Raw genomic sequence first — 25,733 nt, 5'->3', positions numbered from 1 at the left:
CTGTCTGCATATCCCTGTGCATAAATCTAAATTATTTGCCACAAGTGTGTCACTGCCGTCCAGCTTTGGGTTTGTTTTAATACAGGTGAGCCTGTTTGACTTTTCAGCCTCATATCTTATGAGATACACTCATCTTAAAGTAAAACAAAGAAAGGATCTCCTCCCAGATGGCTGCTGTGAAGTCATTCAGATGAACTGATTCATCTGGATATGGTTGGCAGAAATATTGGAAGTTTCCGCCATCATGTACAAAACTAATTAGATTTAATCCTAAAATTCTTTCTTTTTCATTATACTGTACTGTGTTTAATTTAAATCACGGTGGGATTTTCTGTCACATACAATATAGTCATGGATGGGTGTCAACACACTGAAAAGGCGCTTCCAAAAACATGCGTATGTTTTACTGTGACAATATGTAAAAATATGACTGTTCAAGTTGAGTTATGAGTTTCTGAAGGATCTACTGGAACACTTCAGAAAATTAAGAGTTATCATCTGAATTCAGTTCATTTATAGAGCACCAAATCACAGGAAATGTGGCCACAAAGCACAAACAAGAGTAGGGTTTAAACAATACCCACTCACCAGCAACCACACTGGTGACATTGTAAGGAAAAACTCCCTCACATGCTTTATTATTATTATTATTATTATTATTGTAGGAAGAAACGTCATGCAGGCCAGACTCAGCAGGGTGATCATCTCATGGACCACACGAACAAATAAAATAAAACACACAATTGTCAAAACATGCAATCATAGAAATTTTTCAACTCAGCAACCATATATATTCCAGTGTTGTAAAAATGGTATATTTTGAATGCTAGATGAAGACAGAGAGGAAAACAAGAGCCTCAGCCACACCTGTCACAGATTTCACCGATGCCAGATCAGTCTCAGAAATCAGGGCATATCTCAGCACTCTAAAACATTCACTCACTCAACAGATCTCAGTAACCACTGAGATCTATTGAGTGAGTGAATGTTTTACAAATTTATTCAAAATAAAAAACTAAGAAATCACATGTACATAAGTACTCACAGCCTTTGCTCAATACTTTGTTGATGCACCTTTGGCAGCACTTACAGCCTCAAGTCTTCTTTAATATGATTCCAGAACCTTAGCACATTTATTTTTGGGTAGTTTTGCCCATTTCTCTTTGCAGCACCTCTCAAGCTCCATTGGGATGGAAGTGGAGTGTCGGTGCGCAGCCATTTTCAGATCTCTCCAGAGATGTTCTATCAGATTCAGATCTGGACTCTGGCTGGGCCACTCAAGGACATTCACAGAGTTGTCCTGAAACCACTCCTTTGGGATCTTGGCTGTGTGCTTAGAGTCACTGTTGCGCTGAAAGATGAACCGTCGCCCCAGTCTGAGGTCAAGAGCGCTCCGGAGCAGGTTTTCATCCAGGATGCCTATGTAGATTGCCACATCCATCTTTTCCTCAATCCTGACTGAAAGAGTTCCGACAGAGTGACCATCAGGTTCTTGGTCACCTCCCTGACTAAAGCCTTTCTCCCATGGTCACTCAGTTTAGACGGCAGCCAGCTCTAGGAAGAGTCCTGGTGTATCAGAACTTCTTCCATTTACAGATGATGGAGGCCAGTGTGCTCACTGGGACCTTCAAAGCAGCAGAAATGTTTCTGTACCCTTCCCCAGATTTGTGCCTTGAGACAATGCTGTCTCAGAGGTCTTTTTTCATGTTGTCATTATGGGGTTCTGAGTAGAATTTTGAGGGAAAAAAAATTTATTTGCTCCATTTTGGAATAAGGCAGTAACATTAAAAAAATGTGGACAATGTGAAGCACTGTGAATACTTTCCGGATGCACTGTAGACAGGTGTGTGCCTTGCAAAATCATGTCCAATCAACTGAATTTACCCCAGGTGGACTCCAATTAAGCTGTAGAAACATCTCAAGGATGATCAGTGGAAACAGGATGCATGTGAGTTCAATTTTGAGCTTCATGACAAAGGCTGTGAATACTTATTTACAAGTGATTCCTTAGTTGTTTTTTTGTAATTATTATTATTTTTAGTAAATTTGTAAAAATCTAAAAAAAAAAAAAAAAGTCATTATGAGGTATTGTGTGTAGAATTTTGAGGGGAAAAAAGCATTCCACCCATTTGGGAATAAGGCTATAACATAGCAAAATGTGGAAAAAGTGAATCAAGATCAAATGTATTTAGAGCACAGAAACACTAAACCCACATTTTTGTCAGTGCCCATGAAAAGAAAATTTACATGGGCTTTTAAACAGTCACGTTCACGAGCAATATTTCATGGGGTTGAAGCCTATCCTAGCAGTGATAGGGTGTGAGACGGGGGTACACCCTGAAGCAGGATGCCTATCGCAGGGCCACATATAGACAAACAAATGCAGTCACACCTGCACACACACCTATGGTAAGACATATTGCTAACATAAATACATTAATCATACAGACATCAATAAGTAAATAAAGTTTATTTATGTTGTACCTTCCACAAGCATTCACAGAGTGCTTCGCAATACAGTATAAAAGTATAAAACCAATATAACTTACTTCATGCAGGGGAAGCAAAGCAAGCAAAACAACAAACAAAAACAACAAGAATGTGCAATGGACAAAAAATCTGAAAGGTCAAAAGTGATTTTTAAAAAAGTACTTCAAAAATGCCTGTCTGAACAAAAAATGTCTTCAGGCATCTTTTTATATTATCTACAGTATGCATATTACAAAGTCTGTCCATTTTTGAGCGACAGTTTCAAAAGCGCGATCAGCAAGGTGAGTAGGCAACAAGTAGCTAAAAATAGTTATACAGAATCCAAGGTGATTACAAGAACGTATGTGATTTTTATATGCTGAGAGTGAGGCAGCGTGCATCATTTCTATCAGATTGTGTAATGCAGGAAACACTTGCCTGATTTAGATTCAGAAAACTTTATGAATCCCCAAAGGTCAATTAGTTTCTACAGTCCACCAGCCACCCACACACTTTCACACAAAGTCAAAGAATTCTCAAGTATCAGAGGACGCAGTATGGCATATGTGATAAATAAAGTGCACATGGGCAAAGGGGAGAACTGAAACTTAAAAATGAGTTCAAGAAGAAAAGTCTAATAAGTAAGACCAGAATAAAAGCAGTAAGAAATGGGCTAAATACGAAAATAAGTAAAGCTGAAGTGCATATGTGCTTGTAATTGAACCAGCCAGTTACATTCTGCAACTGTGCCTGTCATGGGGATAAAATGGTAAATGGACTGCATTTATATAGCGCTTTTCAATCTGCATCAGACGCTCAAAGCGCTTTACAATAATGCCTGGTCTCAAGCCTGACGCTTAACCACTAGAACATTACCTCCCCACAGGATAGTGCAAGACCTATTTGTTCTAGAAAAAGTGGCTACTCTGCATTTAGCAGCTTAATGGCAGAAGGAACAAATGTTGTAGAGCAGCGTTTGTTTTATAGTTTAATTTAATTTGTATATTTTATATGAGATGTGCTGATGTATGTAGCTGATGAAATCAACCTGTCAAAGCCTACATGATGCAATACATAATCTGAAGCCTGTTTTTACCTTCACTCGAAATTGTAAGTATTGATAATGACAGAGGGCCATATGGAGTGTATTGTTGGTCATGCTCACATCACAGTGTTGACAGGCGTCATAGGTCAGTAGGATCAGTCTGCTAGGTGAGTTCCTCTGTGGGTATTTATAGCTATGGAGCTATTCACAGTACACTCATGTGTATGTATCAATGTCTTCCATTACCTCATTTATTTTATCTTTTTGCCACTGTCCAGTACACCAAAATTCATAAATGCACAAATCACACAAGACAAATCGCTGTTCAACATTATTTTATTTCCTAAATTCTCCATAGCATGAGCCAGTCCTTCACCAAATAAATCTAGTCAAATCAGCAGCACCACCGTGTGGTTGGCGATGGAACGGAATTAAATCAAATATCTCTACACTGTATTTCTATTCTGTGTATTTGTTTTCTGCTTTCATTCCTACACTTTCTTCTCTCCTATTACTAACCTTTTCTTCTATTGTTAGTGCTGCTTTTTTAAAATCTTAATATTCTCTTCTTCTTCTTCTGCATCACCTCCTCTTTAGTGGACCTCAAAATATTTTGAAGTAAGTCATCTCATATCACTAGAATGCTTCCTTAAGAATGCTGTTTTGTTCTTGGATTTAGTTTGACATATTTCTCTTGTGTTCTTTCTTTTTTCATAATTGTTTCAAAGAAAACCTCAGCCACCCAGGTATCAGATCCAAACTATGATAGTAACTTGTGGTGTCAGTTTTCTCCCCTTTCGTCCTCATCTGATAACACATGGTGCCACATTAGGTCTCATTTAACCCGTCATCTAAACATCTAATCGATGAAATCTCATTCATCTTAACACCTTCATGTGTTGTGTGCAGTTATCTTCTGGAGCTGAACAAGGGTTTGCTTCTCAACTGCTGGGATTAATAATACTGAGATACAGTGCAGCACGCTCACGTTAAAATAATTACTTATTAAATGCTGATTGTAGCTTTTCATATGTCATGTGTAAAGGCATAATGTGTTAAATAAGTCTTGTAACTTTACTCAGGCCTCCCAGGAAACATGTGGTGGACACGGACATTCATTTTTACCACGTGCCCACTCACGCTGATGCCAGCAGGAAACGCATCATGGAAGACACAGAGGACTGGCGCCCACGCACCGGCACCACCCAGTCCAGATCCTTCAGGATTCTGGCTCAGATCACTGGCACCGAGAACGGTACGTCTAACGAACAGATTTGCGCACATGTGCATCATTCTGTTCACAGACTTTTTTTTCTAAATTAAAAGACTGTAAACTTATTGGTTATATTTTCCACAACGTACTGATGGATGCTCATGCTCTCTCCTGTGCAGTTCAAAATGAGGTTGCTGATGAGGCCAAGAAGACAAAGTAAGTGCACAGCAGTGAGAATGCTGCATCCTGTGCATTGTAGTTGTGATGAATCATGCCATCATTAGTTTTGTGGCTGTGTGGCTGTCAGCAGTGTGTGGAGGTCTGATATACTGTATATTCCAGGTAATATCATAATTTGGAATGCTCACTCCAGCTGTGTGACTGAAGCATAAATAAACTTATCATTCCTGAGCCGCTGAGCTCAAAACCAGATCTCTGGACTCTGCACAGAATATTAGGTTCTCCAAAAAAATTCAAAAGCAATTTCTTTTTTTTTTCTTTTTTTAATTAAACTCCCGTCTGCTGAAGATTTATTTAAAATACTTTGACATCGGTAGCTCAGCTTGTTATATGCTGACTGCTTGTGTGTTTGTTGTGGACGTTGCAGTGTTGCATGTTGTTTAACGTGTCTGTGTCAGGGTTGTGGTGGGACTCTGTGCTGTGAGCCACTGGCTGTGCATTTCTGTTGGTGTTGTGTGGTGAGGCTTTTGGTCAGTGTGTATCTGTGATCATTTGTGATAACTTGTCGAAACTCTGCATGTATGTTTTGATGTGCCGGTTTATTAACTATAATTCATCAGCAGCATTTCCACATAAAACGGATGATTGATGCCGAAAATGGATTTCTTTCTTTTCTCTACTGATGATCAGTTTTGTTTTGTTTGTTTTTTCTTCTTTTTTTTTTCTTTCTTTTTTATGGTGGTCTCTGCATTCAAATAGTTCCAGTGCATTCCCATCTCCAGAGTTAGGTCAGATTACTTTGAAATGTAATCAGTTATGTTTGCACTTCATACTAAAAAATGCACACAATGATAAATACTTTTTCCTCTTTAGATCATAATAAATTATGAATTAAATTCTAAATTAAAACAAAGTATCACAAAACATCTTTTTAAATGATCTGAAAATTGTTTTTATTTGATAGATTAGATTAGATTAGATAGAAGTTTATTAATCCCTTAGGAAGACTCCCTCATGGAAATTGAGGTTCCAGCAGCAAGATTGAACTCTAATGGCTCCATGGTAGAGCTGCTTCTAGTACTCTTCTAGTTGAGTTCATAACACTGGATCATTGAAAAAGTTTCATAATTTAAAAATTACCATATTTTAATAATAAAAATGTAATCAGACAACCAATGACTATGTAACTATAATCAGATTTTTTTTTCAATGTAATCAAGTCTGATTATAGATAACTTATGTTTTGGAATCTGATTGCATAATACCAATTACATGTAATACAGTACTACCCAACTCCATTCATCTATTTGTGTGTGAACGCCTTGTGCCGTGCCACAAAGCATTGCATGTGTCACAGCTTAAACTGCACCACAGTGTGGGTGGAGCAAATTCTTTTAAAACGTTCTTTTCCTTTTGATCTCTCTCTTTTCTTTTCTTTTCTTTTCTTTTCTCTTGTCTTCTTACTCGCGTGTCCTGGAATGGCAGAGTGAACAAGACCAGCACTCGGTTGGTGATTGGCCCTAAGTACACCGAGCTGAGAGACTGGCACCATGGAGTGTCTGCACGTACCCTAAATGTCCAGCAGAATGTGTGTATGTGAGGGTCCGGTTGTATGTGAAAACTTTATCAGCTTCATGAGGCACTTTCAGATTTATTTTATTTTAATTTATTCACTGAGGGGATTAAGCAAAGTGAGAAAAAGACAACTGGAGTGAGTGTCAGTATGTGTTGAATGTGTGTCAGAGCTCATTCTTCAGTTATTGCACTTGCCTAGACTTTTAATTAGATGTTTAAGACAATACTAGACAAAGAATGTCACATTTTTAAATTAAACAATCTAAATCTCAAAGGCCCAAATTATACAGACGTTAATCTGTATTGAGCCTTCTGCAATGATATGGTTACACCAAATTGGCCTGAATATAAGATGGCCCTAATTATAAGACAACCCCCAATTTCAAGACATATTTTTGTGAAAATACTTTCTGATGACCAAGTCTATTTTTAAAAAAGAAAAAGGTTTTATTTGAAATAATACTAATGAATGCATACAAAGAGTAGAAAACTGGCTAGACTGCATGAAGTACTCATGCAGAAAAAAGGGGTACAATAAAAACAGTGCAGCCTGGCTTACCTTGACGCATCAAATCATCATACATCAGTCAATTCTTCATAGGTGAAACGTTCTGGACAGGCTTACCATTTGAGCAATGATGTAAGCTTGGTGACATACTTTGAGGACTTTTCAGATGGGTAAATGCAGAAAAGTCCTCAGATATCTTCTGGCAGCTGTTTCAATTGCCAGAAACAAATAGAATGAGTTTTTTGTTTTGTTCTGTTTTTTTTTTTTTTTGTAATGTGCATGAGCAACAGTTCCCCTGAAAATTTGGTCCAAGGGGGAGAAACAGGTGGAAGTAAACAAACAAACAACAACAAAAAAGCATATGATGCAGTGTGATTATGCTGGTGTCTTTAAGAAGATAAAAGCTCTCCTGATGCAGTTTCAGCAGCAAAAGTAACATTGGCCCACTGTTGAAATAAAATTTTGCGGGGACAAGAAGTGCTGTTTGTGAGCATGACAAAATAGCCATATAATGGTGCTGAGAGGCTCATTCATTTCACAGGTATTTGCCTTGTCCTGCCATTGTGAATGTAACTTCAAAAAGTGTATTCTGTGAATATAAGATGACTCCAATTTTTCAGCTGTATTTGTAATTTAAACAAAGGACTGCATTATATTTGGGCCAATATGTTTGTTTAAAGATTTATTTTTATGTAAATTCCACAGATTGTTTGTGAAATACAGATACTATTGGAAGGTTTTGCAAAGTGAGGGTGCTTCCAGAAAGAATGCTTTGACTATTTTTTATTCATCAATGAGCAATATACAAAGTGCAAAGACAGAAAAAATAAATAAATAAAAAAATCAGTTCACTTTTAGATGTGATCATCCACTGTGTTTAAAACATCAGTTCTCCCCAGTGCACTTGATGGTCCAGGTCTTTGTAGGTATATAGTTCAGTACCTACTTAACCCTTTAATGTTCGACTCAACCCTTCAGTAGAGTGTAATGATATCTACTACATTCAATAGAAGAATGTGAGGATATTAAAGGGTTAAATAGTACTACCAAACCAGTGCTAATGAGCCACGGTATGATCCAGAATATGGTAAGTACTCAAGTTACAGATCAGACCATCATGAACTAAAACAAAAACAGCTGTGGAAGAGGAATAAAACAGCAAAAAACAATGATTTGATGTTGCCAAAGACAGTTCAATGTAAAACACACACACACACACACACACACACACACACACACACACACACACACACACACACACACACACACACACACACACACACACACACACACACACACACACACACACACACACACACACACACACACACACAAGACAGAGCACAGCAACAAGACACCATGCCAAAAATTCTCATAGCCAAAAAATTTTGCCCGTGAGAATCTTTGGCAGTGATGTGGATTGTATTGTTGACGCATTGGTCAGTGGAAAAAAAAAATCTCAGTGAAGCTTCCCTTCACAATCAGATGCTCTTCAGAAAAACCACCAACTCACTCTTGGCATAACACAGGGACCGTAGTTGTCCCATCTACAGTATAGTCCAAAGGCACCTGGTCAGAAGTGGTCTTAATGGAAGACATGCAGCCAAAAAGCAAAACAAGGTCAAATAAATCAAGTGTGCACAAACGTGACATCAGTTGCTCAGGTCTGATGAGTCACAAATTTGAAATGTAAGACTGTAACTGAAGGCAGATTGTTCCTTCTTGTGAAGCGCCTTTTGTTGTGATTTCGTGCTATAAAATGACTTGAATGTTTTGAGAGTGACAGAGCGATGGGTATCACTGAGCAGCTGTGAAGCATGGTGGAGGTCCTTTGAAGGTTAAAGCAGCATTCCTGCTGAGGGAGTTGTGATTTTGGTCAGAATGAATGCTCTTCAGACACTTATTCATCATATAATACCATTAAGACAAAGCCCCTGGTTTCTTCCAAATTCAACAACCCCAAACAAACAGCAAAACACATCAAGATCTGTCATCAGTGAAAAGAATAATAAGTCCTGCAACCACTGGAGTGTATTCCTGATTTAAAAAAACAAAACATCAAATCAGTTTGGGATTAATTGAAGAAACACAAGCAACGGAGACTAAATCAACAGAATAACTATGGTTAATTCACAACATAACTATGTTAAATGATGAACTGTGTCAAATGCAACTCTGATAATTCATCATGATCACACAGCACCACATGATGGAACTGCCTGGGGTCCTGGGTGGCAACCACCTTGACAGTCAGCCGTTCTATCACCACCTTTAGAAAGTAGGCATATATCTGCTGCAGCCAGGTCATATGCGAACATTGGCATTTTCCAGTTGCTGGGGTCCTCACCACTGAGTCCCCTGTGTGCTGGATCATGCCCAGCAAAATGCACCACATGGGGAAAATGTCATAGTTGTTTTTTCAGAATGCAAGTGATACCTTTCATTGGAGACTCCCTATATATCTGTTTGTTTGACGCAAAGTTTTTCGAGTCATACACAGAGACTTAGTAGCAAAGACATCCCGTCAACACCTTAAGTCACTGATTAGAGTCCATACCTGAAAACCATACTGTAAGGTATCCTCAGAACCCCAAGACCTTGGACCTTTGTTAGGTCCAAAGGTATGGGCATTGCCAGACATCTCTGTCCAGGGACCTGTCATATCATCATGGACAGTTGATGCAGTTTTAATTCATTCATTCATTTGGTTTATTTAAATAAACAAACAAATGTACACACTTTGTATGTTGTTCATTGATAAATGGATCATATATATGACATTATTATTTGAAAGCATTCTCACAAGTTGCTCAAAGCATTGTGTAGATTATATTTCTATTTCTAGGAATACATCTAAAATAAGACAAATGTAAAAGATAAATGATAAGTTATTACATGTAAAGACAGAACATAGATCTTATCTTTAGTCCTGCATGAGGCATGATGGTGATGTTCAGACTTATAAATATGCAAGGAAACGGTCTTTAAAATGTCCTGAAATGCAGCATACATTGAAAAGCCCAGGTAAGGTGGCTGAGCATTGCAAACAGCAGGTACAGTGTGTGACTACATGTTGTGTCACCTGCATGGCCTTTTACATGTGTTTGTGATTGCACTGGAAGAACTGAAATCTATTTGAGCAATTATCAAAAATAGCAAATGGCCTCAACCTGTTTGTGTGTAATTGTTACTTTATTGTGTTGATTTATATAAACTGGAATATCAGTGAAGACATTTTTCTCTCTGGTTACATAAAAAAGTTGTGAATACACTTTTAAAAATGTATTTCTGGCCTAATTTGTATTCTTTGAGTACAGTATGTTTGAATATGTATATACGGTATAATCCCAGAGCTTCCGAGTCAAACTGCCACAGAAGTGCTTCATGATATTTCGTGTGGCGTAAGGTGCATGTGAATGTCTTTTTCGGTGAGCATGTTGTTGTTTGATAGTGTGCAAAGTGACAGCATAAATAATACAAATGGCTTGTAATGCAGACATTAAAGCCCTTGAAATGTAAAATAGTTATCCTATGCCTTTCCATTTATTTCATAACTATGTTGTAAGGTTTGATTGCTTCAGTTATGCTAATTTGATTATAGTGTGTTCTTTGGAGACTCTGTCTGTGTGTAAAGCAGCTAAGAATCTAGAGAGCATGAAAAAGTCATTCGACATTTCAGCCAATAAAGTGGTCATTTATTTTCTTGAATCCTTCTCTCTGTGTCTGGTACTCCTGTTATATTCATCTACTGTAGGCTAGTTTCTTCTTTCTTGTTTAATTTCATGCAACCTGAGACAATCAGTGGGGAGTAGAGGTATAATAGGGCCCCTTCACACATAACACGATTGAAGCCGACTGGCACACAAAGGAGGAATTGCATGCCACTCATGAAAAATCGGAGCTGCCTCAAATGCCTCATACAGTGGTCGCCACAACCATTCGCATACACCAACGGCCGAAAGACAGTGAGTGCCCTGCAAATGCCCATTTAACCCCCTCTCTGCTGGTGTCGGCCAAATTCCAGGTGCCACACACGAACATTCAACACCTCTCGCTGGGCACTTAGAAAAGGCGGGGCTATTTGCACTCCCGGCATGATAGTGGAGTGCAGATGACCACATTTGAGCTATCTGTGAAAATGTCTAAGTGCCACCAAGCACACTCGCGCAGTCACACCATGGGTGTGACTGTGCCGAATCCCCCCCCACACACACAAATGGCATGTAAGAGTTTCGATGTCCACCCCCCAACACAAATGGCTTGTGGAGTGTGTTTGCTCCCCCCCCACACACACACCATGTTCCAACATTGGGGCTGACCACTGTGTACTGCAACTCAGCTGATAACATGACTGGCCAGCGTCTGTGCGCGCACGGCACAGTGAGAAATTAATGAGCCAGCCGTGCTGGCTGATGTCACATCTGTTGTAGTTTACATGATAGACAGAAAGAGTGGAAATTAAATAAAACAAGTAAGGGTAACGGCGTTATCCTTACTTGTTTTATTTAATTTCCACTCGCTCTCCACCGTTGTGTGGATGTCTTTAAACCGGCTGTACCACTCCTTAATCTGTGTGATTCACATATCATCATCACTGAAAGCTGTCTGAATCTTCCGAATGGTTTCCACCTGGCTGTCGCTCAGTTTCTGGTAAAATTTGATGTGGCGCTGCTGCACTCATTCCGTCATTTTCCTTGCAATAAAAATCCGCCCAGTGTGCTGCACATGTCCTCACTCAAACGTTGCTTGCCAGCAACTGACGCAATCGACAGGCGTGAAAAAATTCACATATGCGCACGAAGGTTCAAGGTTGGCTCATGCAAGCAGGCTTGATTCAAATACATCAGGTTTTTGCAAAAAAGAATAAGGTCCGATACTTTTCTAACAGACCTCTTATACTTTGACCACTTCCAATCTGGTGGGTGCTGTATTTTGAACACTGTACGAAGTAGCAAAATCTTTAGCTAATGCCATATTAGGAACTATTGACCAAGCCAAGTTGACATCAAAGTAGAAACTACTGTAGCCATCTGGATGAGGGTTCTTGGCAGGAGTGTTAAATATTAAAAGCACAGGACGACTGCAGATCGATCGAGCGCAGCAACAGCGTGGCTCCTTCATAGTATGTTCACGCACACTCACACGTGCAGGGGCACATCACCCCACACCTCCGGTTCTACTGCAACACAACTGTGCCAAAATTACCCTGTACAGCATCACAGTAAACAAAGCAAAGACATCGCAAAGTCTGTTACACTACCACCCCCCCACCCAAAAAAAGAAACATCCCCATTTCTGGTATGACAGCAAACAAAATACATAAATAAAAAACAGCATAACAGACTCCCAAATACCCAGATCAACATAGCATCCACCAAACACTGAAACCATAACAAAATATACTGAATTGGACTCAAAACCTAATAAAGTCTTTGAGGTGCGAGGGAGATCACACCACTCTCCCCCTACGAGATTGAGCGCACATCGATCCTCTCGAATCCCCCCAAAGTTCATAATCTTCTCCCACAGCCTGAGGCTGAACCTTCACATCTGGTGCCCGGGAGGCTGGCCAAGCCCCACCAGGAACCGAAGAGGGACTGCCGGAAAGAGGAGCAGCAGGCAGCACATGCATTGGCAAAGGCAGAGTGTATGGCTTGAGCCTTCATGATGAACAACCTGGGCTCGTTCCATAGAGTCCAGAGGGTTAAAAATGTGGTATGTCAGTGCAACTTCCATACCTGAAGCCAACACCTGAGCGAGCCGATAGGGCCTCCCTGGTGTGGTGCCAACTTGGTGCGGTTTTCAGTGAGATTATTCCACCACACCAGTGCACCCACACTATAGGTGCAATGACAGCAACTGTCATCATAGTACAGTTTGTCGATCATGAAATTTTGTCAAATTGTGCCTAGTCATGCTGAATGATGACTCCAACTGCTTTGCCATAGACGACACATACTCTGCCTGCATCCCCGCACCCCAGTGGTCTCGAATACTCACCGCCACATGCACGTCAGCTGGAACCCGCACCTCATACCCGTGCATGAGGAAGCAGGGGGGTGAACTGGGTACTGGAATGCTTAGAGGTGTTGTAGGCAAAAGCAACTTGCTTCACATACAAGTCCCGTTCGCCCCCATGAGACAGCAACATTTTAGCCTATGAGTCCTGTTATGACATTCCACCATGCCATCAGACTTGGGGTTGTATGCGGTGGTTGTATGCCCAGTCGCTGACACAGGCTCTGAATCACCTCTGCCTCAAACTGGTGGCCCAGATCACTGTGAAAAACTTCAGGGACCCCATGCACTGGCACATAATCCTCAAACAGGCACTGAGCCACAGTTTGCGCTGTCTGATGTGGCAGGGTGTACAGATTAACAAATGTGGAGAAATAGTCCTCCACCACTAGAACTAGAACTGTTTCCCCTGGAGGTCAAAGGCAATTCCAGAATGTCTGCCGCCACCCGCTGTAGTGGGCAGCAACCTGAGAACCCCCATAGGTGCTCTCGGTCTGGGAACAGGGCACAGGTGGGTCTGGCAGGCCTCACACTGCTCGCACCGGCGTTTAATGTCTCTCAACGTAAAGGGCTAATAGTAAGACCGCCTGGCCGTCTCCCACACTCGATCCCCCGAGAAGTGTGCCGCAGCAGCCTCCCCCATGCTGCAGAAGCTCAGACACCATAGATGAGGGGACCACCACCTGAATTTGATACTTCAGCAATGCTGTCGGCCACACAGTTATTTGATTAATAATAATAATAATCATAATAATAATAACATAGATATTATGCCATGCAAAAATTTTTCCCCTCAGGATAATAACTAGCACGTTAGTGGGGTGTTATTTGAAATATATAGATAGATAGCTAGATAGATATAAACTGAACAAAAATAGAAATGCAACAGTTTTGTTTTTGCTCCCATTTTTCATGAGATGAACTCAAAGATCTAAAACATTTTCTGCATACACAAAAGGCGTATTTCTCTCAAATATTGTTCACAAATTTGACTAAATCTGTGTTAGTGAGCACTTCTCAAGATAATCCATCCCACCTCACAGATGTGGCATATCAAGATGCTGATTTGACAGCATGATTATTGCACAGGTGTACCTTAGGCTGGCCACAAAAAAAGGCCACTTTATTTTGTATATGAGCAGTTTTGCCTATCCCTCTTTCTAGCACCTCTCAAGCTTGGATGGGGAGCCGGTCTGCTCTGTGTCAGCCTGATTCTGTCAGATCTCAGAAGCTAAGCAGTGCAGGATCTGGTTAGTACTTGGATGGGAGACCTCTTTGGAACACCAGTGGCTGCGTGTTTCTCCAGGTAAGACTGGAGTTGCGTCAGGAAGGGCATCCGGCATAAAACTTGTGCCAAATACCAATGTGGATCTGGCTGTATCCGCTGTGGTGACCCAAAACAAAAACGGGAGCAGCCAAATGAATAACAACACTATGGGGTATTGTGTGTAAAATTTTAGGGCCCCTTCACACATAGGACAAATGTGGTCGAATTGCGCATGAAGTGCACATGAAGCAGGAATCGTATGCAATACGTGTAAAATCATAGCTGCCTCCAATGCCTCGTACACCTGTTGCTACAACTATTTGAGCACACCAGCGCTGAAAGACAGAGTGTGCACTGTGAGAGCCGATCGAACCCTCTCGTGGCAGGTGTCGGCCAAATTCCAGCTGACACACAGGAACATCTAACACCGCTTGCTTGGCACTTAAAAATGTGTGGCCATTCACACTATTCACACGACAACAGTCAGCAGACGATCACTGTCAAGCTTGATGTGAAATTTGTCTAAGTGACCCCATGAGTGTGTCTTTGCAAACAGACACAGTGACACATTGGTGTGTGCACTGAACTGACAGGGGGCATATCCGCTGGACTGCAGAGAGCGCACAGCACGCACGTTGACAGGCTACCCCGGGTGAAACAGACCATCAGATCATAACACGCAGTGGGCGATCTGAATGTCACGCCACCCACGTGAGCTCTGTTCCACATGACACGGTGTCTGTCCCGCAGTGCGCCGTCCACAAGACACGCGCATCGGGCAGGACACGTGCACGGGGCTGGCTGGACACGCCGCCAGCAGATGTGGACATAAGAGCGCCCTGCTTCATTCATGTCATTTCATGATTGTACGTCTGTGACCATGGTTCATTTACAGAGGAACAGATGGATCATACTTGTATTGTCTGCTTGATAAGATGGATTCAATAAGATGCGGTGTTTTTATATAGTGTTGGTTTTATTTTTTTCTTAAATACATCCATGTCCTTTTTGATATCAGGCATTTTCCCACACCTTTTACAGGACAGTGATGGTAGCTCAGTTGTAAAGTTTCTGACTGGTAATCAGAGCTTTTGGAAATTGGAGGTTCGAATCCCGTGGGTGGCATGTATTTGTTTTTTGTTTTTTTCACAGCAGCTGTGTGATGTTGTTACGCATCGTCATTCTGTTGTTTGTGGTCGTGGGAATTTTAAACTCTCTAGGGATGGAGTCAAGCCTTTTCTTGTCCGTTTACTGGACAATCTATGAAGTCTGTAAAATCCTCATCCATTGCAAACTGTAATGATTCAATCCAGTTTATTTTTACAGCCCCAAATCACAACATATGTTACCTCAAAGTGCCATACACAAATATCGTCTAGACTAGACCTTATTCTTTCTTTCTTTATTGTTTATTTGATGAGGACAATGCACATTAATGAACACTTTGTACATTTTCATGCCTTAGTGTAAATATGCCAGATTTAGCTAAAAGCTACTTTCCATCTGTAGTCCTCAGACACACAACAACAAACAATAATTACAATAAATAAATTAAAACAAAACATGAGATTATGTACAATACATCTCACCTGTGTTGACAAGTTTGATTGTTTTTGAGGCATTTTTTAAGCTCATTTTTAAAAGCACTCGGTGGGACTGTCTCGTATCCTTGTTGGAAGGCTGTTCCAGTTTGTACAACCCTTCACAGAGATGGTGTTTTGTCCTGTGGCAGTTCATCTGAGGGGCACCTCACAGTCCCCTCAGAGCAAGCATGTTGGTGACAGTGGCAAAGAAAAAACCCTGAGAATGTTTTGACTATGACCACAGACTGTGGCTAATTTTGAGTGGCCTGAACTCTTTACCCATTGTACATGATGAACATCCCAGGTGAGTGGATGCGACATTTAGTCTGCTGATGTGATGTGCCATATTTACCAGAATCATCATGGCATGATGTTTAAAAAAAATTCTTCCCTCCATCATCAGTGACTGTAAAAAGTTGTTTTTCCTCTATCAGTATGTGTTTACTTTAAGCCTCAAGAATAAATCAACTGTGTTTCACCAATGCAAATTAAGGATAATACAGCCTTTTAACCATGCGGGCTCCCATCAAGACTTGCTTTTGATGATCTGCATGATCGTTGCAACTGATTTGTTGTATTTGTCTCAGTTCTTATCTTTGTTTCATAGAGAAGTCTTGGCATTATACTGTAGTTGGTACACCCATGGGTATAAACAGACTACGGGAATTTCAGGGTCATTTGTCTTATTGAATGTCCATTAGCCATTTTTTAAACAGCATGTTGTCTGTTGTTGATTTTTGAGAGTAATGGACAGGACGTTGGATCTATTGGTGCCATTTATTATTTGGATGGACCTGAGTATTTACTGGTTCTTTATTTAATTTAAACTTGGCAGAGTCAACTCCAGTTCAACATGAAAAAACAAAAAAACAAAACACAAGTTGCTTTAATGTAACAAAGCAAGTCAGATTAACTTGTCGAATGGACAAGTTTTTAGAGAAATTTAGAAATACAACCACATTGAAATATAATTAATTATACTATTACACTGTTTAAACAGCTCGCTGACTTCAGTGAGCCTCCTGTAAAACGAATGCCAATTTAACAGATCACATATAAACTGTCACACATGAGCATGTGCACATGTACTCTGGCTGTTTCAGATACATCAGTGACACTAATTTCACAACATGAATTTAAGAATAAATGTGTTTGCATATTTTTGTCACACTTCTGACTGTATTCAAACATACTAGCCTTACTTTTTTTAGTCAAGACTCATAAACTCTATAATCTGTGATCTTCTACACATTATTTCATGACCAAGTAATATGTTTCACAAAAACACTTTCTCTTTCTGAATAATGGAGCCATGACACCCACAGCTGGTCTTTAGGATCAACCACACAGTCCAAATGACTCATTCTCACCTCTCCAACATCCTAAAGATGACATCATACTGTATTTTCCAAATGTTCGAGAGCCTGATTGTACATTCTACACAAAGAAGTGCACGGCCCAGTGCAAAGGTCATTGCGAGTTTCCAACCAATGTAATTGTCATTTTTACACTCGGTGCCCGTGTCCGCTAAATGATCATAGCGCTCATCCATTTATGATCCAGCAACAAGCACCAGAGGATTGTTGTGTTTGCATTCTGTCCTTACCCAGAGAGCAGCTGCTTCACAGATTTACACAACTGTCAACTGCTGAGGGGTCCATTGATCTCAGTAGAACATGAGCTTGTAGCACAACCCACAAAAGGTCCATTTAGGACTGTGAGCACATTGAAAATGGTGACCAACCTTTTTCTGGCAGCTTTCCCATGGCACCACTAGAGGACAGCACAAACAAAGCAAAGGTTGAGGCCAATAACCCTTTCACTATGGCATGATGGTCCCAGCAATACATTTATATGACTGTTAACATTTAACCTTGATGCACATGTATCAGAGCAATTTCTGTTCAGTGACAGTTAGTGGGTTTTTAAAAAATAATTAGTCCTACCTGTGCATTTCAACTCCATATTTGTATAAGCGACATATCACCAGTTCAGTATTCAGTATTGACATCCTTCAGGTAAATTGATTATTTTAATGTCACTGTTCCAGGAATGTGTGTTGGCAATATTCCAATAAAAAAAAAAGTTACATTAAACCTTTGAGTTTGTTAAACTTGACATGAGGCAATCCTTGGGCTTTCTGCTCTACAAAAGAGATCTTACTCAAACTCTGGGTTAGTTACTACGGTAACTGACTCCTACATTATGCTGAGCCTGAAGGAGCTCTCCTATCCTTAATTAATTTGCACAGTATAAAGTCTGGAGATGATTTTGTGTCCCAGATGAAGATTTAATACAATGTTACCATTTCTCACACATCACAGATGTTCTCAGAAGTCAAGGTAAATTCTTTGTGCTGGTATTCACACATTATATCAGCACTAAGGGGTGAATGGCACAGATGACGTTTACCCGCTGGTTGGCTAATGTTACGGCTCAGGGCTGTCCTGCACGGGTTAGAGGTGATGTGGTCTTCCACTCGCCTTCTTTCTGTTTAATGACTAGAACTCAGATGTTTATCTAATAAATAAAATGTGTAACAAAAGATTATTTAAATTAAAGCAACTCCAAAACGCCAAACTGAAATGGACACAGTGATATTTAATTTAATATCATGTCAATTATGATTAAAACCAGATAGAGATGCTATCACAGCCTACAGGCCGAAGCACAATATGCCTGTTTGAACAATATATATATTTTTTTCATTTTTAGGTACACTTGTCATGTCAGGGCTTGCCCTGACATGACAAACATTTTTTTTTACATTTATATTCAACCAATTTTGATTATTTTTACTTATTTGTTTCCCTTTAATTTTCATACAAAATACATTCAAACTTGCATATTGACTCAGACCGTTCAGATTCAGATTCAATTTATTATACCCTTGGGTAAATTTGGTTTACAGTGAGTGAGTCATCTTGTTTTGTAAACACACAGATCAACACAGAACAAGACAAAGTGATGACAGTGCTAAGGGTAAAAGAACAACAAAGGATGACCCCAAGATAAATAAAAAACAAGATGAGTTAAAACATCAATAGATTAAAAAGTCTAAAAACATATCATACCAAGCCAAAGGATTAAAAATGTGCTGTTCATTAAAAACAAGGTAAAAGAAACTATACAAAAAATAAATACATAAGTTATATTGGCGTTCCTGTTACTTGTTAATAGACTTGATGGCTGCTGGCACAAAGCTGTTTTTGTAACATTTGGTTTTACAAGCTGGTACCCTAAACCTCTGACCTGATGGGAGCATCTGGAACTCACCATGAATAGAGTGGGAGTTGTCTCTGTACCTGCTTAACATACAGGGATTCTGGATGGAGCTGAGTCTCTCCAATCACCTTGCTCGACCATTTCACAATTTGGTTTAAACAATTTTTGTTTTTGAGAGACATGCTTCCAAACCATGAAACAAGACAAAAGGGCAACTGATTTTATAAAAGCATGATAAAACAAGGTCAGCATGGTCCTGTCAGTGTTAAAAGGGGACAGTTTTCTCAGACAATACAGGCGCTGACGTCCCTTTTTGTACACAGCATCGCAGTTTGCCCTAAAGTTCAGTTTGTTATCGATGACGTTCCAAGATATGGCCAGCGTCTGTGCGCGCACGGCACAGTGAGAAATTAATGAGCCAGCCGTGCTGGCTGATGTCACATCTGTTGTAGTTTACATGATAGACAGAAAGAGTGGAAATTAAATAAAACAAGTAAGGGTAACGGCGTTATCCTTACTTGTTTTATTTAATTTCCACTCGCTCTCCACCGTTGTGTGGATGTCTTTAAACCGGCTGTACCACTCCTTAATCTGTGTGATTCACATATCATCATCACTGAAAGCTGTCTGAATCTTCCGAATGGTTTCCACCTGGCTGTCGCTCAGTTTCTGGTAAAATTTGATGTGGCGCTGCTGCACTCATTCCGTCATTTTCCTTGCAATAAAAATCCGCCCAGTGTGCTGCACATGTCCTCACTCAAACGTTGCTTGCCAGCAACTGACGCAATCGACAGGCGTGAAAAAATTCACATATGCGCACGAAGGTTCAAGGTTGGCTCATGCAAGCAGGCTTGATTCAAATACATCAGGTTTTTGCAAAAAAGAATAAGGTCCGATACTTTTCTAACAGACCTCTTATACTTTGACCACTTCCAATCTGGTGGGTGCTGTATTTTGAACACTGTACGAAGTAGCAAAATCTTTAGCTAATGCCATATTAGGAACTATTGACCAAGCCAAGTTGACATCAAAGTAGAAACTACTGTAGCCATCTGGATGAGGGTTCTTGGCAGGAGTGTTAAATATTAAAAGCACAGGACGACTGCAGATCGATCGAGCGCAGCAACAGCGTGGCTCCTTCATAGTATGTTCACGCACACTCACACGTGCAGGGGCACATCACCCCACACCTCCGGTTCTACTGCAACACAACTGTGCCAAAATTACCCTGTACAGCATCACAGTAAACAAAGCAAAGACATCGCAAAGTCTGTTACACTACCACCCCCCCCACCCAAAAAAGAAACATCCCCATTTCTGGTATGACAGCAAACAAAATACATAAATAAAAACAGCATAACAGACTCCCAAATACCCAGATCAACATAGCATCCACCAAACACTGAAACCATAACAAAATATACTGAATTGGACTCAAAACCTAATAAAGTCTTTGAGGTGCGAGGGAGATCACACCACTCTCCCCCTACGAGATTGAGCGCACATCGATCCTCTCGAATCCCCCCAAAGTTCATAATCTTCTCCCACAGCCTGAGGCTGAACCTTCACATCTGGTGCCCGGGAGGCTGGCCAAGCCCCACCAGGAACCGAAGAGGGACTGCCGGAAAGAGGAGCAGCAGGCAGCACATGCATTGGCAAAGGCAGAGTGTATGGCTTGAGCCTTCATGATGAACAACCTGGGCTCGTTCCATAGAGTCCAGAGGGTTAAAAATGTGGTATGTCAGTGCAACTTCCATACCTGAAGCCAACACCTGAGCGAGCCGATAGGGCCTCCCTGGTGTGGTGCCAACTTGGTGCGGTTTTCAGTGAGATTATTCCACCACACCAGTGCACCCACACTATAGGTGCAATGACAGCAACTGTCATCATAGTACAGTTTGTCGATCATGAAATTTTGTCAAATTGTGCCTAGTCATGCTGAATGATGACTCCAACTGCTTTGCCATAGACGACACATACTCTGCCTGCATCCCCGCACCCCAGTGGTCTCGAATACTCACCGCCACATGCACGTCAGCTGGAACCCGCACCTCATACCCGTGCATGAGGAAGCAGGGGGTGAACTGGGTACTGGAATGCTTAGAGGTGTTGTAGGCAAAAGCAACTTGCTTCACATACAAGTCCCGTTCGCCCCCATGAGACAGCAACATTTTAGCCTATGAGTCCTGTTATGACATTCCACCATGCCATCAGACTTGGGGTTGTATGCGGTGGTTGTATGCCCAGTCGCTGACACAGGCTCTGAATCACCTCTGCCTCAAACTGGTGGCCCAGATCACTGTGAAAAACTTCAGGGACCCCATGCACTGGCACATAATCCTCAAACAGGCACTGAGCCACAGTTTGCGCTGTCTGATGTGGCAGGGTGTACAGATTAACAAATGTGGAGAAATAGTCCTCCACCACTAGAACTAGAACTGTTTCCCCTGGAGGTCAAAGGCAATTCCAGAATGTCTGCCGCCACCCGCTGTAGTGGGCAGCAACCTGAGAACCCCCATAGGTGCTCTCGGTCTGGGAACAGGGCACAGGTGGGTCTGGCAGGCCTCACACTGCTCGCACCGGCGTTTAATGTCTCTCAACGTAAAGGGCTAATAGTAAGACCGCCTGGCCGTCTCCCACACTCGATCCCCCGAGAAGTGTGCCGCAGCAGCCTCCCCCATGCTGCAGAAGCTCAGACACCATAGATGAGGGGACCACCACCTGAATTTGATACTTCAGCAATGCTGTCGGCCACACAGTTATTTGATTAATAATAATAATAATCATAATAATAATAACATAGATATTATGCCATGCAAAAATTTTTCCCCTCAGGATAATAACTAGCACGTTAGTGGGGTGTTATTTGAAATATATAGATAGATAGCTAGATAGATATAAACTGAACAAAAATAGAAATGCAACAGTTTTGTTTTTGCTCCCATTTTTCATGAGATGAACTCAAAGATCTAAAACATTTTCTGCATACACAAAAGGCGTATTTCTCTCAAATATTGTTCACAAATTTGACTAAATCTGTGTTAGTGAGCACTTCTCAAGATAATCCATCCCACCTCACAGATGTGGCATATCAAGATGCTGATTTGACAGCATGATTATTGCACAGGTGTACCTTAGGCTGGCCACAAAAAAAGGCCACTTTATTTTGTATATGAGCAGTTTTGCCTATCCCTCTTTCTAGCACCTCTCAAGCTTGGATGGGGAGCCGGTCTGCTCTGTGTCAGCCTGATTCTGTCAGATCTCAGAAGCTAAGCAGTGCAGGATCTGGTTAGTACTTGGATGGGAGACCTCTTTGGAACACCAGTGGCTGCGTGTTTCTCCAGGTAAGACTGGAGTTGCGTCAGGAAGGGCATCCGGCATAAAACTTGTGCCAAATACCAATGTGGATCTGGCTGTATCCGCTGTGGTGACCCAAAACAAAAACGGGAGCAGCCAAATGAATAACAACACTATGGGGTATTGTGTGTAAAATTTTAGGGCCCCTTCACACATAGGACAAATGTGGTCGAATTGCGCATGAAGTGCACATGAAGCAGGAATCGTATGCAATACGTGTAAAATCATAGCTGCCTCCAATGCCTCGTACACCTGTTGCTACAACTATTTGAGCACACCAGCGCTGAAAGACAGAGTGTGCACTGTGAGAGCCGATCGAACCCTCTCGTGGCAGGTGTCGGCCAAATTCCAGCTGACACACAGGAACATCTAACACCGCTTGCTTGGCACTTAAAAAATGTGTGGCCATTCACACTATTCACACGACAACAGTCAGCAGACGATCACTGTCAAGCTTGATGTGAAATTTGTCTAAGTGACCCCATGAGTGTGTCTTTGCAAACAGACACAGTGACACATTGGTGTGTGCACTGAACTGACAGGGGGCATATCCGCTGGACTGCAGAGAGCGCACAGCACGCACGTTGACAGGCTACCCCGGGTGAAACAGACCATCAGATCATAACACGCAGTGGGCGATCTGAATGTCACGCCACCCACGTGAGCTCTGTTCCACATGACACGGTGTCTGTCCCGCAGTGCGCCGTCCACAAGACACGCGCATCGGGCAGGACACGTGCACGGGGCTGGCTGGACACGCCGCCAGCAGATGTGGACATAAGAGCGCCCTGCTTCATTCATGTCATTTCATGATTGTACGTCTGTGACCATGGTTCATTTACAGAGGAACAGATGGATCATACTTGTATTGTCTGCTTGATAAGATGGATTCAATAAGATGCGGTGTTTTTATATAGTGTTGGTTTTATTTTTTTCTTAAATACATCCATGTCCTTTTTGATATCAGGCATTTTCCCACACCTTTTACAGGACAGTGATGGTAGCTCAGTTGTAAAGTTTCTGACTGGTAATCAGAGCTTTTGGAAATTGGAGGTTCGAATCCCGTGGGTGGCATGTATTTGTTTTTTGTTTTTTTCACAGCAGCTGTGTGATGTTGTTACGCATCGTCATTCTGTTGTTTGTGGTCGTGGGAATTTTAAACTCTCTAGGGATGGAGTCAAGCCTTTTCTTGTCCGTTTACTGGACAATCTATGAAGTCTGTAAAATCCTCATCCATTGCAAACTGTAATGATTCAATCCAGTTTATTTTTACAGCCCCAAATCACAACATATGTTACCTCAAAGTGCCATACACAAATATCGTCTAGACTAGACCTTATTCTTTCTTTCTTTATTGTTTATTTGATGAGGACAATGCACATTAATGAACACTTTGTACATTTTCATGCCTTAGTGTAAATATGCCAGATTTAGCTAAAAGCTACTTTCCATCTGTAGTCCTCAGACACACAACAACAAACAATAATTACAATAAATAAATTAAAACAAAACATGAGATTATGTACAATACATCTCACCTGTGTTGACAAGTTTGATTGTTTTTGAGGCATTTTTTAAGCTCATTTTTAAAAGCACTCGGTGGGACTGTCTCGTATCCTTGTTGGAAGGCTGTTCCAGTTTGTACAACCCTTCACAGAGATGGTGTTTTGTCCTGTGGCAGTTCATCTGAGGGGCACCTCACAGTCCCCTCAGAGCAAGCATGTTGGTGACAGTGGCAAAGAAAAAACCCTGAGAATGTTTTGACTATGACCACAGACTGTGGCTAATTTTGAGTGGCCTGAACTCTTTACCCATTGTACATGATGAACATCCCAGGTGAGTGGATGCGACATTTAGTCTGCTGATGTGATGTGCCATATTTACCAGAATCATCATGGCATGATGTTTAAAAAAAATTCTTCCCTCCATCATCAGTGACTGTAAAAAGTTGTTTTTCCTCTATCAGTATGTGTTTACTTTAAGCCTCAAGAATAAATCAACTGTGTTTCACCAATGCAAATTAAGGATAATACAGCCTTTTAACCATGCGGGCTCCCATCAAGACTTGCTTTTGATGATCTGCATGATCGTTGCAACTGATTTGTTGTATTTGTCTCAGTTCTTATCTTTGTTTCATAGAGAAGTCTTGGCATTATACTGTAGTTGGTACACCCATGGGTATAAACAGACTACGGGAATTTCAGGGTCATTTGTCTTATTGAATGTCCATTAGCCATTTTTTAAACAGCATGTTGTCTGTTGTTGATTTTTGAGAGTAATGGACAGGACGTTGGATCTATTGGTGCCATTTATTATTTGGATGGACCTGAGTATTTACTGGTTCTTTATTTAATTTAAACTTGGCAGAGTCAACTCCAGTTCAACATGAAAAAACAAAAAAACAAAACACAAGTTGCTTTAATGTAACAAAGCAAGTCAGATTAACTTGTCGAATGGACAAGTTTTTAGAGAAATTTAGAAATACAACCACATTGAAATATAATTAATTATACTATTACACTGTTTAAACAGCTCGCTGACTTCAGTGAGCCTCCTGTAAAACGAATGCCAATTTAACAGATCACATATAAACTGTCACACATGAGCATGTGCACATGTACTCTGGCTGTTTCAGATACATCAGTGACACTAATTTCACAACATGAATTTAAGAATAAATGTGTTTGCATATTTTTGTCACACTTCTGACTGTATTCAAACATACTAGCCTTACTTTTTTTAGTCAAGACTCATAAACTCTATAATCTGTGATCTTCTACACATTATTTCATGACCAAGTAATATGTTTCACAAAAACACTTTCTCTTTCTGAATAATGGAGCCATGACACCCACAGCTGGTCTTTAGGATCAACCACACAGTCCAAATGACTCATTCTCACCTCTCCAACATCCTAAAGATGACATCATACTGTATTTTCCAAATGTTCGAGAGCCTGATTGTACATTCTACACAAAGAAGTGCACGGCCCAGTGCAAAGGTCATTGCGAGTTTCCAACCAATGTAATTGTCATTTTTACACTCGGTGCCCGTGTCCGCTAAATGATCATAGCGCTCATCCATTTATGATCCAGCAACAAGCACCAGAGGATTGTTGTGTTTGCATTCTGTCCTTACCCAGAGAGCAGCTGCTTCACAGATTTACACAACTGTCAACTGCTGAGGGGTCCATTGATCTCAGTAGAACATGAGCTTGTAGCACAACCCACAAAAGGTCCATTTAGGACTGTGAGCACATTGAAAATGGTGACCAACCTTTTTCTGGCAGCTTT

At 41.0% G+C, this 25,733-nt stretch overlaps 1 protein-coding gene across 8 annotated transcripts in view; it reads left to right on the top strand.

Annotated features, from left to right (window-relative positions):
• Positions 1–25,733, top strand: part of pdlim5a (PDZ and LIM domain 5a) — a 214,138-nt gene that overhangs the window by 119,203 nt on the left and 69,202 nt on the right. For 2 of the 8 annotated variants that reach the window (XM_034170422.1, XM_034170421.1), the window contains exons 6-9: positions 4,112–4,132; positions 4,243–4,260; positions 4,597–4,769; positions 4,907–4,943. In XM_034170422.1, the coding sequence (XP_034026313.1) occupies positions 4,112–4,132; positions 4,243–4,260; positions 4,597–4,769; positions 4,907–4,943 (249 nt within the window). The remainder of the gene's footprint in view (positions 1–4,111; positions 4,133–4,242; positions 4,261–4,596; positions 4,770–4,906; positions 4,944–25,733) is intronic. The other 6 variants (XM_034170425.1, XM_034170424.1, XM_034170419.1 and 3 more) reach the window with 4 other exon arrangements.

The sequence above is a fragment of the Thalassophryne amazonica genome, chromosome 5, assembly GCF_902500255.1.
Source record: "Thalassophryne amazonica chromosome 5, fThaAma1.1, whole genome shotgun sequence".
Lineage (NCBI taxonomy): Eukaryota > Metazoa > Chordata > Actinopteri > Batrachoidiformes > Batrachoididae > Thalassophryne > Thalassophryne amazonica.
The sequence above is the reverse complement of the archived record's forward strand: the minus strand, read 5'-3'. Positions and strand labels throughout refer to the sequence as shown.